General features: G+C 30.2%; 2 protein-coding genes across 5 annotated transcripts; one reads left to right on the top strand and one right to left on the bottom strand.

Moving 5' to 3' along the window:
- Positions 1 to 6,436: 6,436 nt before the first annotated feature.
- Positions 6,437 to 10,657, top strand: LOC137826624 (serine/threonine-protein kinase PBL34). Of its 4 annotated transcripts, none has more exons than XM_068632665.2 (6): positions 6,437 to 7,190; positions 7,832 to 8,172; positions 8,275 to 8,410; positions 8,806 to 8,945; positions 9,033 to 9,156; positions 9,772 to 10,657. In XM_068632665.2, exons 1-6 carry the CDS (start codon positions 7,007 to 7,009, stop codon positions 10,275 to 10,277), a joined length of 1,431 nt encoding a protein of 476 aa, XP_068488766.1. In that variant the 5' UTR covers positions 6,437 to 7,006; the 3' UTR covers positions 10,278 to 10,657. The 4 variants fall into 4 exon arrangements, with proteins under 4 accessions (XP_068488766.1, XP_068488767.1, XP_068488770.1 ...); XM_068632666.2 differs by having other exon boundaries at positions 6,523 to 7,190; positions 7,835 to 8,172; XM_068632669.2 differs by having other exon boundaries at positions 6,530 to 7,190; positions 7,835 to 8,172; positions 8,809 to 8,945.
- A 3,485-nt stretch (positions 10,658 to 14,142) lies between these two features.
- Positions 14,143 to 17,841, bottom strand: LOC137826625 (outer plastidial membrane protein porin). The gene is made up of 6 exons (XM_068632670.1): positions 17,602 to 17,841; positions 17,396 to 17,463; positions 15,819 to 15,929; positions 15,273 to 15,359; positions 14,980 to 15,188; positions 14,143 to 14,750 (listed from the first exon to the last, which is right to left on the bottom strand). The coding sequence occupies exons 1-6, from the start codon at positions 17,648 to 17,650 to the stop codon at positions 14,444 to 14,446; spliced, it is 831 nt and encodes a 276-aa protein (XP_068488771.1). The 5' UTR covers positions 17,651 to 17,841; the 3' UTR covers positions 14,143 to 14,443.
- Between the last annotated feature and the right edge of the window lie 433 nt (positions 17,842 to 18,274).

Below are 18,274 nucleotides of genomic sequence, written 5' to 3'. Positions count from 1 at the left end.
TTTTTATTGTTTGTTTTTACATGAGAATGCCTCAATTCAAATGTTCAAGTGTTATTTTGATATTGAATCATTGATAATATCATATTTTCTTTTTTGTAATTTTTTATTTTTTAAAAAAAATATTTAATTAATATTTAAAACGAAAAGTGTAAATATGGTATACTCCCATGAAAATAAAGATAAGACAAAAATTTCATACATATTGGATATATGGATGAAGATGATTTTTTTATCTCGAGAATAATGATAGATTTTTATCTCAAAAGTGAGGATGACATAGTGAAATCCACATTCGTCTCATCATGTGATTCATAAATATATCACTTATGAAAATAATTTTAATTTTTTAGAGAAAAAAGAACAATGCTTTTATTTTTGTTTTGTAGATTTTATTTCCATAATTTTTTATTTCTCTTCAGTTTTTTCATGTTTATAATTATTTATTAACATGATTTTAGTTTAATTTATTAAAAATTTGAGACAAAAGTCACCATATAGTTCTTATCCCTAAAATATTATGATTATACTATTTTAATATTTCAGTGTCACTTAAGTTGATGGTATTAAAATGCACTTTAATTGATCATATTAAATCTCACTTCAACTATTGTAATGACTATTCTATAATGAGCTCTTAACAGCGCTTAAAAGAAACTTTTAAAAATGATTATGGACTCGTCATTAATAAAGATGTCGTTATTTTAACAGTTCAATAATTATATGGATTATGGTTATTAAACAACATTTTAATGACAGTTTTATTATAAATCATCATAAAACGAATAACGACAAACAAAACCAATATCATTATCAAAATAATAAAAAAATGTCGAGAAAACAACAATAATTCTATCATAACAATAGTTAAAACTAAAAACAAAATATTCATATTATAATTGTCGTAGTGTGCGTATATTTTTTTTAAAATTGACTTATTTTGCATAAAATTAAAACTTGCAAACAATACAACTCATCCCAAATAGATATTTTGACACAACCATTTACGAATTTGGTTGTTGTAAACAGATTAATCAATTCACAAGTATAAAGGTATATAAAACATAGTAAATTTAAATGTAGTTTCAAAACAATAAATTTTTTTATAAAATCATAATTATACAAAAGTTTATACTAGTATGTCATCGACTCCTAAAATATTATATATATTAATAAAATATTTGATTCATGTTGTTCTAACATAATCATTGCTTATGAGTTTAAAAGTTGTGTGTCGTTTAAAAACTACAAAATTTGAAATTAAGTTAACATTAGTTCATAAATAATAATACCATTTATTAGTGTATTCGATGAGTTATAGCATAATATTTTATCTCAACTTCGTCAATACCAGCTCAGACAATGTTCATCATCCACTGCATCACCTATAGTAGTCACACTCGTAACCTCAAGTTTATTTATTACACTACAACTCAAAATAAACTTTATTAGGTCAATCAATGATAATACAAAAGTTAATAATCATATTTACTTTACATACCTTGAGGTGCATCAAAGTAAATTTTTGTGATCTTGTATTTTACCTACCACTCAATATGTTATATCAGAGTAAGCATTCAAATATCAATATTGATGTCAGAATACGTAACATTATGAGATATGGATGTAATAATAGTTGTTAAATGAACTTAACTTATCAGTCTACTATTTCTTTAAAGTAGTTTGGATACTTTTTATACAATGAATGAAATCATATAGCATATGATCTTGAACTAATATAAGCAATAGTTGCTAATGGTACACATACATTGAAAACTAATTAGTTCAATATATTTGAATAATTTACTATATCTTATTCAATAAAAATAGACTTACTTGGGAATATATGGAAAAAATAAATTTATTTTTGTCCTTTCATTAAGATATTGATGATGTATTTTTGTGTTTATGCTCTTTTATTACCCATTGGATGAAAAAGTTGACTACTTTTATGATATATATATAGATTTAAATGACCATCATAAATAAAATAAATATATGATATTGATATTATAATATAGTGTTAGAATGTCTCACCTAAACAAAATCTTAATATATGTGTATATGTATAATACATGTTATTTATTTATTTGTTTTAAAATTAATATTAAAAGAAATTTAAAATATTGGAGTGAAAATCTAAAAAATAATTAAAAATTTAAAACAAAAATTCATACATTTCATAAACACTAAAAAATGGTTTCAAAATTGATAGAAATGAAAATAGTTTTTAATAGAAACCAAAATTAAAACTTACAAATTTTATAAAAATTAAAATACTTTAAGTTTAAAATTTATCATTAAAAAATTGGAATTATTTAAAATATATTTCATAATTTTATTTCAATTATTTTAATTCTACACTTGTTGAATCAACCATGTAATTTAAACATCATGCACCAACACTAAAGCAGTGAGAAATCAACCCAAGCCTTCACCATTAAAGTGTAGACACCATTACTAATCCTTTTCAGATTTATCACACCCACCCAAATAAACACCAAAAACTCAGATTCAGGTTCTTTTCTTATTCATTTTACCTAATGTTTTAACCCTTACTATTATTAGTTCTAAAACACTTTTGAAGCCAAAGCACTATGGGCTCTTTTTTGTTGCAACTCCACAGTGTCTTTTGCACTTTCATCATCACTGGAAAATGTTAATAATATCTATCTGTGTACTTTTGTTGGAAAGATTATATTAGGTGATTCAGAAACTTTTGAGATTGTATAATTTAAAATTAAAACTTTAGATGTTATATTTGGATTGATTAATTTAGATTTTATTTATTTTCAATATTGTTTATAAATAGTATAATTTGGAATATATTTCTGTATTATATAATTCAGTATATATTTCTAGATTTCACAATTTAAATTATCTTTTTCACTCCTAAATTGATTAATCCAATTTTTTTTAAACTTCTATATTGACAATCTAAAAATTAGTTTTTTAAGAGAGTTTTGATATGGGAGTATAATATAATGTCGAATTTTGTTTCTGCAATGTTCACCGCAAGTGAGTGAATGATACAAAATTACATGAGTCAGCAATGACTAGATAAGAATATTATTATTTTATTGAGTTTTGCTTGATTGTTTGGATTTAAAGGTGTTCATTTAACACTTTTTATTAAAAATATAAAACTGTGAGTATTTTTAAAAAATCAGAGAAAAATCATTATTATTTTTAATAGTTATTTTTAGTAAAGAAATTGTTTCCAAATTTCTTTCTATGTTCTCTTTTTAATTCATGCATGTTTTTTTTTTAATTTATTACATAAAACTGATTTTCTGTTATTGTATGCAAATGTAATATAACTTTTTTTATTCTTTCAGTTATGTATTTTCAACACCCTTTCTTCTTTGAAAGATACACTCACACTATCGCACTACTAACAAAGAAACATATTTTTCAACTATATAAGCTTATCTTTTAGAAAATTTGATATGCATACTTGACTTTTCTGAACCTTATGTGTTGTTTTAATTTAAAAATAATCGTATATTACAATGTAATTTTCCTTTTAAATTCAAAATATAATTTACAAACTTCAAATATCTATTACTGTGAATATTAATTATATCTTTTAATATATCTAAAAAATATTTGTTGTAAATTTATCATACAAAACATGTTTTCATATTATGTGATAGATTATTCGACCTCAAGTCCAATAAATAATATTGTTAGAATCTATTATTGTATTTGAGGTGTTGTCTGCTTTGAAATTTTTTTAATTTCGTCACGGTTTTGTCCTTAAAAGACGTTTTAGTGGGTTGGAAGAGGAAGAAGTATATAAATTTTCCTCGACCTTAATTTCTGAAGGATGTGAGATTATATTGGCATTACCGGAACAACATTATTATTATTATTATTTTAAAACTTTTCTTTCCCTATAGAACATTGTTCTCAAATTATTCCTACACTTCCTAATAATTTTTTTTTCTCTCTTTCAATTTAATACATATTTTATTTCGTAATTGGTAGTATAAAAGTTGATTTCTTTATTGTTGCACATATAAAAAACACAAGGGTCTCACAGTTTCTCTACTATTTCAATCATCATTCATTTGTTTTATCTATGAATCACTTTTATATATATATATATATATATATATATATATATTATTGTAAAAGGAGTTAAAAAAGGATTCACTGGTTCTGGTTGAATAATTACATCTCCTCCATCGATCTCTCCTTCTTTCCTTCAATCGCTCAAACTTCGACTCTTAGTTGAAGGGTAAATACAAAAGATTATCTTACGTTTGAATAAGTGTTTGATATTCTGATACAATAAATGTTATAATAATGACGTACTTTTATCTTAGTTATATTATATATTTATAGTATATGATAGATCATTTTATTATTGAACTTTGATTAAGACGTGCGTCGCCGTTATTAAAATTCACATTACCTAATTTTCGTACAATTTAATTACCATTAATATATACTTTAATAAAACAATTGTGTCATTCGGTTGGTATCGGGTACCGATGCGCACAAGAAACATTTGTCCTAACGGTACAATATATATATTAAAAAATTTATTTGTTATAAATTTTAAAAATAAAAAAATATTGATATACATAAGATACCAACTTCTTGTATTTTAAGGAATAGATCTAAAATAAACCAAATTGGTAAAGTCTAACAGATGAAACATTATAAACGAAACCATTTTGTTATCTAAGTTTTAGTTTCTTATCTATTAATTCCTCCGTGTACTATCATCTGTGTCGTGTACCGTATAGTTTATACTTGTTCTCACATGCCTTTTCTATTTAACATTTTTCTCTCTTTGCTTTCGTCTATGGGATACTAAAGTTTCCAACATCTTTTGTCTTTATGTTAATTATTTTATTAACCCCAATAATACAATATTTCTTTTTCTTCTCTTCTCCCCCATTTATTTTGTCCCACTCTCAGTTTTTCATTCTGCCACATTTTAAAAAATGGATTCTTTTAACGCAATCTTTTCCATCGGTAAAAAAATTATTAAAAGCTATAACATAAAACATGATGATAAGAAAATAATCTGGAATTAATTTAAACTAATTAAAGAATTTGAAAAAAAAAATTGTGTTACTGACATTTTGTATTAAAAGAAATAGTACTAAGATACTATGAGACTCGGACACTCTTCTTAAATGACATGTATGTGTCGGACATACGTATCAGACACCGACACTCAAAAGATACTCGTAGGACACGTATCAATAAAGTATCAAATTCAAAAAGTATTTGTTGGATTTATGATAATTCTAGCACGATTTTAACATAATTTTAAAAAGAAAAAACACGTTAATTTTTATGAATTTTTAGTATGATTATAAAAATAAAAAACAGATGTTTTTGAACTAACCATGAAAAATATCTTCTGTTAAAAAGAAAACTGAAACATATTTGTCCACATAAAATTTATTATCAATTTATAATTATATAATATATAAATCGTATTTATGTATCTTATATTTTAAAAATTATACATATTTCTATGTTCATATTTATGTCTGTGTCGTATTAATATCCGTCCATACCATATCAGTGATAGATAGCTAAGATATGAGCAATGGGCCACGCACTAACAAAGAACCAAAACATTTAAAGGCCCAGCGAGGCCGTCTCAGAATGATTGATTCCATTGTCCCTTCTTTCTTCCTCCACAAATTGCCTCAAAAAACGTTTCAAAAGTTAGGCACCATCCTATATTGGTCACGAGTCATGAGTTGTCCCATTCCAGTACACCAAATATGGGTAAAAATATATGTTGGAGACAAAAAAATAACACTATGAGAATAACGTGGCATATTCTGAATGATGGAACCACTCATAGTGCAATTGCTCCTAAGTCCCAAATTGCCTTACACCACTATGTAAACAGTTTTCATAATTATTGTCTCTAACCATAATTACACAATTTAAAACTTAAACGCTTTTACTAAAAATAATGCCCTAATGATATTCATATAAACTTAAAAATTAGTTCTATCACAAAAAATGAGTTCTTTTAAACAAATTGTGCTTATCCCATAATTGGATAGATTGATGTAAGAGATATCAATCAATAATAGTTTGTAGTCTAATTATTCATAGTTCTTCGTTGAGTGATGAGCGATTCAACAATATTAAATGTTTATATTTGCATCATTCAATCCTTTTATATACAATATGAACTAATTAATATAACCTTTATTTTTTATCATGTGTATATATTCTTTTTAGTTGAGAGAATTTACAATGTGTATTTGTTGGTGTGTGGTACACTTTAGTTGTATTATAAATAGTACTTGAGGAAACAAAAATAATGTAATGAATATAAATAAAAGGTTGTGTAGGAAGATAAGCTCCGAAGAATGGGTATTAATTTATTATCTAGCGTAACGCTTGATTATGGTTTTGATATAATGATTGAGATATTTGAGATGTAATTTTTGGGGAAAAAGAAGATTATCTGGTGTGAAATAATTCAGAGTGCAAAAGGAAAGTCAAACAAATAAGAGGAAAGTAGATATTGAAGTTGTAACTAGCAAGTGCTCTTCTCAAAAAAGCAAAAACATAAAGAAATGGCTGTCACTTTCTCTCTCCTGCCCGCCCTGCCCGGTTGCCAACTTTCACATTTGAAGCCTACCCGGCCGGCCCGTTGTTGAAAAACTCTCTCTTTCACATGCAGTTTCCCATTGCCTCTCTCCTCCACCACCTACTCCCCCTCTGGACTAATTTTCAGAACTGGTTTTGTGTTTGTGTTTGTTATTTACCCTTTTATCTGTGTACTTGTGTTGATTCCTTTGTTCTGATTCACAACAGTGATGTTCTTCTTTTAGTTCTGTTGATTGTGACTGTGATCACGGTCATGATCATGATATGGGTTGCAGAGTCTTCAATTATTGGAAGTGAGGTTGCTTGAAGAGGCTTTTTATTTCTTTTTTTTTCCTTTTATTTTCCTAAAGGCTGAAACTTGTGGGGACTTTGAGCATGAAAAGCTCTTTGTAAGAGTTTGTGGAAGATGGGGCTTGGGAATAATGCAATTCAGGCAGGGAGTTTGGATGTGGGTAAGTCAAAGGTAAAGATGCAAAAGGCTGGTGCAGAAAAGGAAATTGGGTGCTGTGTTAAATTCTGTTTCATTGGGAGCTGTATACCTTCAAGATCAAAGGTTGATACTTCCATCAGTGGCACTAGTGCTAACAGTGGTATTTTTCTTTTCCTGTTTTTACGCCTCTCTTCTTTAGTTTCTGGAAATGATTTCAATTTGACATCTATTTTGGGTGAAAATAAATCGTTTTTATCTCTCCCTTTGGTTGAATCCATCCTTTTTCTCTCTCAGAATTTTAAGATACAGTATAACTTCTGCGAGTTGATTAAAGTAATATAAAGTCTTAGGTACTTTGACTCGTGCAGGTAGTTGAATGGCTGCCTAATTTTTTTGCAAACAATTGAGTTTCAAAACAATTATATGTTGTGCATTACAATTGGAAAATTGCATGATCTTTCTTTTTTATCTTGTCCATAAATATGGCTGAATCTACTTAACTCTTATAACAATTTAATATCAACTTGAGGTTCTTAGATGGTAATGATGGGGTGTGAGATTTCAGTCATAAATTCATCATAACAAAAAAATATTCATGGTTTGAAACTTAGTATAATGAAAGTGTAGTTCTTTTATTGCCATGGACAAAACCATTATTGCATGACAATTTTAGCACCACTCCGTGCGTTTGTATTTAGTTACTGCACAATGTTCTTACTTATCCTGTAATGAAGTTGCACACTGTGGCACATCAGGGTCAGATTCTGAAGAAGTTATAATTTAATTTGTGAAATTTTGAAGCAGTGGAAAAAACTTCTGCTTGTGAGAAAAACAAGAAGGAAACCAATGCTCTTCCAGGGTCCTCTACAACAACCAGTAATGCAGAAAGTATCCCTTCCACCCCAAAATTCAGTGAGGAGTTGAAGGTTTCTTCTCGTTTGAGAAAATTTACATTCAATGAGCTTAAGTTGGCCACTAGGAATTTCAGACCAGAGAGTCTTCTTGGTGAGGGAGGATTTGGATGTGTTTTCAAGGGTTGGATTGAAGAAAATGGTACTGCACCTGTGAAACCTGGTACTGGGCTTACTGTAGCAGTGAAAACTCTCAACCATGATGGGCTTCAGGGTCACAAAGAGTGGCTTGTATGAAACTTATATATTCTTCTTCTCAATGTTTTCCCTTCTATGAATTTTTCTCTTACAATTCTCTTTGCTAACATTTCCCTACTTTTGCTCCCTTCTCAGGCAGAGTTAGACATTCTTGGTGACCTCGTCCATCCGAATCTGGTCAAATTGGTTGGTTTCTGTATTGAAGATGACCAAAGATTGTTGGTGTATGAATGTATGCCCCGTGGAAGTTTGGAGAACCACCTCTTCAGAAGTACGCTTTGGACTTGTTTTCTTTCTAATAATGTCTTTACTACTGCTTATTTAAATCTGTTTTCACTTGTTTCGGCAGCAAATTTGGACGTTCTTCACACAATAAAGTTCAGACATGACCTTGATTTTTACTGTCACTACTACTTTTGTCTATACAAACATTAATGCTATATTACCCATTCGAAGTACTACCATAATTTTCGTACAGTATTTGATTCCCAACTTATCTTGGAGTCCTAGATTAGTAGTGAATACACAGGACTTTATGTTAAAAGAAGATGTAAACCAGAACAAAAGATTCTCTTCCTATGGCGCATTATTCTTTCTGCTTTTAGTATGCCCTTTTTATGCATAAGGAAGTTCATTGTTTTCTGGTAACAACCATGATTTGTGCAGAAGGGTCGTTGCCTCTTCCTTGGTCTATCAGAATGAAAATTGCACTTGGTGCTGCAAAAGGTCTTTCTTTTCTCCATGAAGAAGCTCAGCGGCCTGTAATCTATCGTGATTTTAAGACATCTAATATTCTGTTAGATGCGGTATGTGAATTGACCAGAAAAGGAAGTCGTTTATTATTTGCTATCTATTCTCAAACATAAAAATCTAAAAGCAATAATTCTTGTTAGGAATACAATGCAAAGCTCTCTGATTTTGGACTAGCCAAAGATGGTCCTGAAGGGGAAAAGACACACATATCAACGAGAGTCATGGGAACATATGGTTATGCAGCTCCCGAGTATGTGATGACTGGTGAGTTTTCCCTTCTATTTTTGTGTTTCATTAATTTTAGGCTTAACTGCATGATTTAGGCTCTAGATTGCTAATGGCATATATAATCGACTGCTTTTGTTGCATTAAAGTTATTTTTAAGCAAAATATCAGTGTTACAAGTTCTCCAGCCTCTCATAAATAAGCTTCTTTATCCCCAGCAAAAAAAGCTAGATTTTTGTTGATAGTAAAGAGTTGAAATATTAGATGGGGAAATATTTGCAAATTGCTTATAGATGGACTTATGTTGTTGGGTGTCAAACAACTTAAGCTTTTGGAATAGTCTGGTTCATGACATCAACATTGAAAAAATGTTTTATGCATCAACTAATCATGCGCTTATCAAAACCAAATGCATGCTTCATCTTTAAAAGCAGGGAAAGGTGACCAGATGACTTTAAAACTTTCTTCTTCTTCAGCACATATTATACATATTCCTTTGAACTGCTTAATTTTTATCCAAATCAAGCTGTTATAATGACAACAAAAGATGCAACAAAAACTCACAAGGTTTTTCCAATAACTTGAAACCTTCGATTATTGCTTAACTTTGCACTTGCAGTTTCAATCTTGACCTTAACTGTGAATTCTGATTAGGGCATTTGACATCAAAAAGTGATGTCTATAGTTTTGGAGTGGTGCTACTAGAAATGCTGACTGGCCGGCGATCCATCGATAAGAATAGACCAAATGGGGAACACAATCTTGTGGAGTGGGCAAGACCTGTACTTGGGGACCGGAGGATGATACTACGGATTATTGATCCTCGGCTTGAAGGTCACTTCTCTGTTAAAGGGTCACAGAAGGCTGCCCAGTTGGCTGCTCAATGCCTTTGCCGTGATCCAAAATCCAGACCTATGATGAGTGATGTTGTTCAAGCTCTGAAGCATTTGCAAAACCTTAAGGATATGGCTATCTCAACTTATCATTTCCAGGTTGCCCGAGTAGATCGAACCATGTCCATGCCAACTTCTAAAAATGGTATGCAAGCACAGATAACAATATCAAAAAAGGGTCAACCTGCAAGGTCCTTGTCAAGTCCAAAAGGTCCTCATGGTTCTCCATATCATCATTATATCAAGTCACCAAAACCTAATGGATAAGAAGATCATGGTTGTGTCTTTGATTTGCTTTTCTATTCATTCAGTTCCCTCAACTTAGGCTATCAGCTCAACAAAAACTGTTTGTATTTTTTAAAATTGCTCTAAAATTTGAGGAATCATTGGAGTTTTCTGACCTTATCTTGTCTCAAATAAGGTGGGGGGGACCATGAGACAGTTTACTGGATTACAAAGTTTAGTGGGGACTGAGTTGACCAAACTTGAAGAGAAAACTATACAGTTTTCACATGGGGAATTTGTTACTGTGAAGTTGCTGTACTTTTTCTACCATTTCACAGGCTTTCTTCTTCCTTTCAGAATGTATTTTTGTAAAGAAAACAGGATGGTGGTGTTAACTCATGTTATTCATAGAGATTTTTACATACTAATTCGTCAATATACTTTCAGTTAATACTTATCAGTGTAATTAAGTGTTGTACTAGAGATATGCTAGAGTTTGGAATTTGAACGACTTAAAAGGTTCTGAACATTCTTCTTTTGTCATCTGTTGATTAAATGAGTTGTTCAGAGAAAGAACTTTGTTGCTTTTTCACATAGATTCTGTGTTTTGCAGTTGTTATGTCATGCATGAGTGTATCATTCGGAACATGCTATAATCAAGATAATATTTAATATCACGCAATCACTTGAAAAAGCATGCAATTTACAAAAGAAGGTAATTCTTGCCAAAATTAATCACTAACTTAAGATTGATAATAAATATGAATTTACGTGTAGACCAATGAACGGATATAAAAAAACACAGTTATCTCTACCAAATTAAGAGCATGTTTGGATGACATAACGACTTTGAAAAAGAGAAAACTATAAATAAAATTAACTTCTTGATAAAATAAAATTAATTTATATAATTAAATTTTAGAAACTCCTTCGTATAATTTGTTAATTTGTATATAAATTGATTTTAATTCATAGAAAAAATAATTCTATTTTTTCATATTTTCTTCAAATATAATTTTATGAAAATATTTGTCTAAATGTAGTAAGATTTTTTTAATAAAGGTTCAAAATTACATATTTATTAAATCAGTTCAAAGTACTTCATCTCTCTCGCATTAATTACAAAGTCTCAATCTTTTTCTTCCTTTGGCTAGACGCTTCTTTTTCTTTACTTTTTGTTTTGTTCGAAAGAGACAAAAACAAAATGTTAGCTTTGTTTGTTCTTTCTTGCTTTCTCATATTAGCAAAGATACTAATATATATATAATTATTGACATACTTATATAAAAAAAATACTGTATTTTTATCGTATGGATTTTTATGTTTTGTCAAATGAATTTTGATTGTCTTATATTAGAAAAGTTTATACATTTCAATGATTAAAAATATAATTTAATAAGATATTTACCCTACATTGAAATGAATTTTCTGCACATAAAAGAAATTAATAATTGTTTTTTATCTTCATTTAATGTATTCGTTTTGTTTTCAATTTTTAGCAATAACTTTTGGAAAAATAAATAAAATAATAATACATAGATATCACATGATGAATGTTTTAAAATATATCACAGAATTCCTTAAATAATTGATAAATATTTATTGCACTATAGTATTTATATTATCTTTAACCTCGTCATTATAAATTTTAAACATGAATATTGAATAGTATTAATTTAATTTATAACTTTACATGTTTAATTAATAATACATTTAAATTTCATATGATAAAACTATTTTTTTGGGTATTTTTTTATAAAATACCTACAAAGGTATTAGAATTTGAATATTAAAGTTAAATAAACTATATACTCATAAATTTACTTAACTATAAATGTTTAAAACAATTATCCATGAGACATGTATTACTACGAATTATAAATGTAAAACGGATTGCACCATTTAAATTAAAAGTCATGTAAAAGAACTATTACATTATAAAAGAAAATTGTAAAAAAATCTTCACTACACACGCATAGTTTTGGCTCTCACCCTCTTCAACTTTTTAGGATAATGTATTTGTGACGGTGGTTGCATCTGTACAATGCCATGGCTGATAAAGCAGTGATGCCTTCTATAGGCTCATCACCACAAGGTAACGAATCCAAATATAGATTTTGATCTTGCTTACTTTTAAAAGTAGTCTTTTAACTCTAACTCAACTTTTTGGGGGTTCGATAATAGTCTGATAGCAGGTGATACAATAGGGTCAACAAATTTTTGGTATAATAGATTTTAAATAGTTCTGATTTTGTATTAAGGAGTAAACTTTAAGTCTAACTGAACCTTATAAAATCGACTTATAAGATAAAGTTTGCAACCACCTATAAAAAATAAAATATCATAATTTTTAATTGATGTGAATCTTCGGTCATGTAGAATGATTGCTCTTCAATGTGCATAAATTCTGTTACAAAAAGGCTACATCCTTTTTTTTGTGTTTAACATTAATGATCATTGATTGGTGTGCTGCTTTAAAAGCTGATAGTATTTTGCATGTGTTCTATTATTGGAGCTAGTTTGTGTTCTAAAATTGATGATGGTGCTTTTAAGCAGAGAAATGAGATAACAAAGGCTATATAGAAGAGAAGCTCGCAAAGGTGCTATCTAGGTCTATTAGCTCTTTTCTTTGTGTTTATCATTCTTTTATGTAAAATATTGTCTCTATAATATCATTAAAGCATGAAAAAATATTACTCCTTGAAAATTCATTTCTTTACCTTGGAGATGAGTAGCATAATTTCAAGATATATATTCTAGTTGTTTATCAACAAATTTTATTGCTCTGAGGATAGTCTGTGGCATGTTGGGTCTCAAAAAGTAAGAATTCCTAGAACTAGAAGTGTTTTGAATAAAATATCAAATAAAATCAAGTGTTAGTTTCAATTGTTTTGGTTCTAAATTAAAATCTTACTACAAAAATTTTAGTAACACTTTCTGACCCTAACATTTTCTACATAGGATGTTTTGGGCTAATACTAGTTTTTAGTCGAAGCATCAAAATATGAAGTTCCTTTAATCAAAAATTATCTTCAACACACGTTGTAATTTCTAATACAGCTCTAGCATAAACTGCACGAAATAAATTATTTATTCATTTACGAACTAGGACTACTGGGAGAGGAGAGTAATTCGGTATACTGAAAGAGATACAAACATTACTTCAAGTATCTCAATAACTTCTGACAATCCATTCCAACTTAATGGTTATTTGACTAATCATTAGGAAATCGTTGCCCACAGTTGTTTCAATGAAAACCTAAAACACACCAAGTAATTTGAAAATATAATTTTTCCTTTTCAGACTTCATTAAAAAAACTACTCTATTATATTTTCCCATTCTTTATAAAAAAAAGTATTTATTTCAATGCAAAACAATGAATTCAATCTGCAAGGGTAGATTTTCATGCCAAACCAAGAACCTAGAAAGTTAGCTTATTGCGAAATCCCAAGAAAATTCCAACGTGGTCCCATTGCTTTGGACGTCACAGACTAATTTTTGTGTTATGAAAACCCTCATTTACTCCTAGGTAGATGTTCTGGAAAGAAAGCCAGTGTCATTGCAACAACACACAACAGACTCATTTTCTGAAGCCGTACCCGGTTTCAATCAAAATCATTGAGCTGTAATTTCAAGGGCTCAAAAGTAGTATTAAAATCATATTTTGAAATAAATTAATGAGTTTGCATTCGTTAAGGAAAAATATAATTTGAAAACAAACATTATTAGAAGTCTCACGGCTAAAAAGGAATTCATAGTTGAAGGCAGATTAGACAGGAATAAAGCATAATGAGCGATCTATCCCTACCATATGTATTTCATCCAAAGATGCAACATTGCAACAAAGCAAATGAAGGAAAAAAAAACAAACATTTAAAAACATACGATGAAAATGCAAGGGAATATTGCAGAAAATATCCATCAAATCAGAAGATATAAAATTTCGCATGTCAAAACCTCAATAAAGAGAGTACCAATCCTCATGCAACAAAAGAGGCTTGCTGAGCTTGGGGCATTCAAGAGTCACAGTTGGTTTATAGAAAACCTATTTTATTTTTACAAAGTTGAATTGCTCAGATGCAACGAAAACACCATGAACACTTCTTACCCAAGAAGAGAACCAACTTCAAGAAAATGATTTAGTCTGACAGACTATAAGCTTCCTAACACCTACTTCAATTCTCTTGCCAGGATGGATAAAAATTCTTAGGGTTTGAGAACCAAACTCAATCCAACCTTGGCACTCTTCTCAATGGCCTTGGTGTCTACCTCACCAGAAATTGTAAAAAATGATTTGGGACGCCACTCATGCTGGATGAGAGCACTTGTCTTACCAAAGTTGGTGACACGTGCCTTCAATGTGGTCAATGGATCCAATGCATGTTGGGTACCAAGGATGAGAGTGTTCTCATTAGTTGAGAATCGATGAGTGACCTCAGCACCAACAGCAGTGTTGGTCAAGGGGTTAACTACATGATAATATGCAGCATTCAGAGCATCACCTTTGTCATTCCTGCACACAAGAACTCACCACATCACCAAAAAACTCATTCAAAATCAGTAGAGTATGCTACAGGCACAGGCCCAGGGAATAGTTTGGACAAATATATGCAATCTCAGGCACAGCTCGGAAAAGGGGGAAGTAGAAAACTGAAAACAACAAAAAATACATCTATAATGTGGACAATGCATTTTTTTCTAGGTGCAGACTGTTAACATTTTGAGCAGCAACTATTACTTACAGAGTCAACGAGGCAATCAAGTCATCCTTAGTGAAGCTCAGTCCAGCATTGGATTTTGTTAACTCCCCAATTTTGGTGTCAAAAGAAAGATCAGCACCAAGAGCAAGAATATTGGTTCCTACAACACCAGAGAAGTTAACAATTGGGTTTGCCGTCAACCCAACACTGGTGCTTATTCCAGCATAGTCATGCAAGTACTGAAGTTCCACCTGTTACATTAAGACAATGAAAATTCCAGCATGAGTTCAAGGTTTTTGAAAGCTTGTTATGCAAAAAATGCTTGACTATCTTACCTTTCCAGACCTCTGGTCAGGAACTTTGAAGTTAAAGATAGCCTTAAGACCAGGAGCAGGTTCATTGACAGTGATAGTTGTGAAGAGCTGGAATGCACACATTAATCAACATTAGCAAAATGGTCATAAGAATATAGAAATCATTAATCGATGAATGTGTGAACTTCCATTCAACATGGTTCATGAATGACGAATCTTTTACCTTAAATTAATGTATGTGAGTAGTAAAATAATAGTTTGACTAAACTTATTGAGAAAGTTGAGGAAGAGAGATTTTAAAACAATTTTGAAAAGGTGTTCTCAGAAGAAAAAAAAATATTGATCAAGAGAAAAAACTATACAAAGTATCCTAAAATATAATATAACAACAAATTGAATTTTCTGGAAACCCACCCACCAAGGGTAGTGGACCAACATGAAATATCAATACCAAAACTTGGATTGATAATTCTCTCCATGGCATATAAATCAGAAACACAGGAGACCAGACATCAATTAAAAATAGAAAAGAATCAACAAATATCCACACAAGAATACTGAGCTTACATTAGAATCTGTATCAACTTTGATATCAGTAGTGATGTTTTTGTTCTTCAACTGGGTGTTGACATCAGCCACAAACAGTTCACCTTTCCTGGTTCCTGATGAGGTAATAGCCTGAAGCAGAAGAAACAAATCAACATATTGCAAATAGAGGTTAAAATGATACTGACATAATGTGAATATCACAAATTTATCAGATATACTACTGTGTATCAACATCCATCCACCTCATCTAAGGCATCCACATTGCAAGGTATACATGACAGTTCATTATTGATATGCATGAACATAATTCAGCAATTTCCATAATGAATATTAAAACACAGTACGAAGTATACAAAAATAAATTATGAGAGAAAACAAGGCAGGGAGACAAGGCACACAAAATTTTAAGGCAACATGCTGGATCCCAAAGTAGCCAACCTTTATCAATTAACTAAAACAAAGGGTAGGCAACATAAATCACCAAAAAACAAAAGGGATATCAATCACAAAAAAACACGAGAAATGGTGATTTCGAATTTGTAAAAAAGCAGTACGCGTAGACTTGGAAGGGAAGAGCAGAGTGATAACAGCTAGAAGATGCATCACAAGTGCAAAACAGAGAGTGCCCACAGCTTAAGGAAAATATGGTAGATGTGTAATGGGGTTGGTTAGTGGTGCAAAACAGTGGGGTCATTGAATGAAATCAAAAGCCAATGAAGAAGGCTGGTTCCCTGATTCGCTGCATTACACCAAAAACTTTGATAAAAACCCTAAAAATAGTAGAAAATCTAATTATGCACTGCAAAAGTGTGTTTGATGCAAAAATGGTCACTCTGGCCACTGTTGACAAGTATACACGTGCTTGACATTACATACAAACAGACTCCACATGTTTATATAAAATGAAGTAAATCAGGAATATCTAATATAATTCTAAAAAAAGTTAAAACATAAATTTACGTTTAGTTGATAGCATATTACATTAAATTACATAAATCCAATTGGAAAATCCAGATTATTTCCATCATGAAGCCAAAGGAACAGCCAGTGAAAATAAAAGCTCATGTAAAACTATAATCCAATAAAAAATTGAAAATGGTAGAGAAGAAAATTGTGAAAACCACTAAAAAGTGAAAAATCACAACAAAACTAGCTACTTTTTTCATTCTAAAATAAAAGGATATGCTTATTTGGATTATCTATTCTTCCATTTTTTTTTTATCAAAATAGGTTATAATCAAAATGCTGCTAAAATCCTTCCAGCTAAAAACCCATTTTGTTTTATCATTAAGAAGATTCAACACTTGGCAGTGGAATGAAGAACCAAAAGGCCAAGATAGAAATTGTTGTCATGACACAAACCCCAAAAAAAATCCTTTTGGAAAAATAAATCCATCACAAAGATTTCTTGCAGTCAAAATATAGATAGAACACAAATCTTACAACAAGACCAACCAGCCACTTGATTTTACCAACATTATCATCCACACAAGCTAAAAAAAACATCCAATAACAAACCCAACAGCAAAACAAATACCCATGCATGCATTGTGTTTCTGCTACAAAAATTGAAGCTATAAGAAATGGACACTCACAACTCCAGTGGGCGAGTAGGTGGTGACGGTGAACTTCTGGTCACTGTGGTAGTCCTTGAACAGCAGATCTACAAAAAACAAACAAAAACCAATTACAAGATTCATCAAAAAGCATCAATTTTTGACGGTCGGAAAAAATTCCCCCCACCCCCAAATCCCAATTCGGAATTCAAGAAAAGATAGAGGGAGAGAGAGGGAGAGAGTACCCCTGGCTTTCTTGCCGATATCAGTGTAGAGACCGGGACCCTTAGCCATGGCTTCGATTCGGAGAAAATGGGGATCTCGAGAAAATTGGTGAAGGAAGAATGGAGAGTGTTTGTCTGTCTGTGAAACCCAAACACTGTCTTTTGCCAATTAAATAAATACCTCAAAACCCTAATTTTCACCTTCTTTTCCGATACCTATTTTCTTGAAATTTTGAAAGTTAATCTCCACCGTCTGATCTCAAAAACGTTGCCGTTCCTTTGTGGATTCTTTTATATAAATTATTATGAAATTTTTTATTCCTTTATACATTAATAATAACAATAATAAAATAATTGTAATGATAAAATAAATAATAAAAATAAATAAATAATAAATAATAATTCGTATTTGTAATTAAATTTATTTGAAATTAAAAAATATTTCAAAGATACCATATCTATGTAAAATTATGTTATAAAACTTAATTTGAAGTAGCAATAAAGTTGCTGTATGTAATAACAATAATATTTATATCGAAATAAATAGACATATAGACAGGCAGCAAAAACACAAAACAAGTTCAAGGATAGAATAATTAAATGAATAAGGAAATTTTCAATACTAAATTACATTATTATTTTAACACAAAATCAATAATCTCTAGAATAAATTAAGTCATCGTTTGATTATATT

Source organism: Phaseolus vulgaris, chromosome 8 (genome assembly GCF_051622355.1).
Source record: "Phaseolus vulgaris cultivar YP4 chromosome 8, ASM5162235v1, whole genome shotgun sequence".
NCBI classification, from domain to species: domain Eukaryota; kingdom Viridiplantae; phylum Streptophyta; class Magnoliopsida; order Fabales; family Fabaceae; genus Phaseolus; species Phaseolus vulgaris.
The sequence above is the reverse complement of the archived record's forward strand: the minus strand, read 5'-3'. Positions and strand labels throughout refer to the sequence as shown.

Bases quoted from the DNA above. Each gene is read 5' to 3' on its own strand.
- LOC137826625 (XM_068632670.1), bottom strand. From the start codon at position 17,650: ATGGCTAAGGGTCCCGGTCTCTACACTGATATCGGCAAGAAAGCCAGG. The intron at 17,464-17,601 runs GTACTCTCTCCC...TGTTTTTTGTAG, and splicing joins TATCGGCAAGAAAGCCAGGG to ATCTGCTGTTCAAGGACTAC. The intron at 14,751-14,979 runs GTAAGTAATAGT...TCTTGTGTGCAG, and splicing joins TTGATTGCCTCGTTGACTCT to GAATGACAAAGGTGATGCTC.
- LOC137826624 (XM_068632665.2), top strand. From the start codon at position 7,007: ATGGGGCTTGGGAATAATGCAATTCAGGCAGGGAGTTTGGATGTGGGT. The intron at 7,191-7,831 runs GTATTTTTCTTT...GAAATTTTGAAG, and splicing joins TGGCACTAGTGCTAACAGTG to CAGTGGAAAAAACTTCTGCT. The intron at 8,946-9,032 runs GTATGTGAATTG...AATTCTTGTTAG, and splicing joins CTAATATTCTGTTAGATGCG to GAATACAATGCAAAGCTCTC.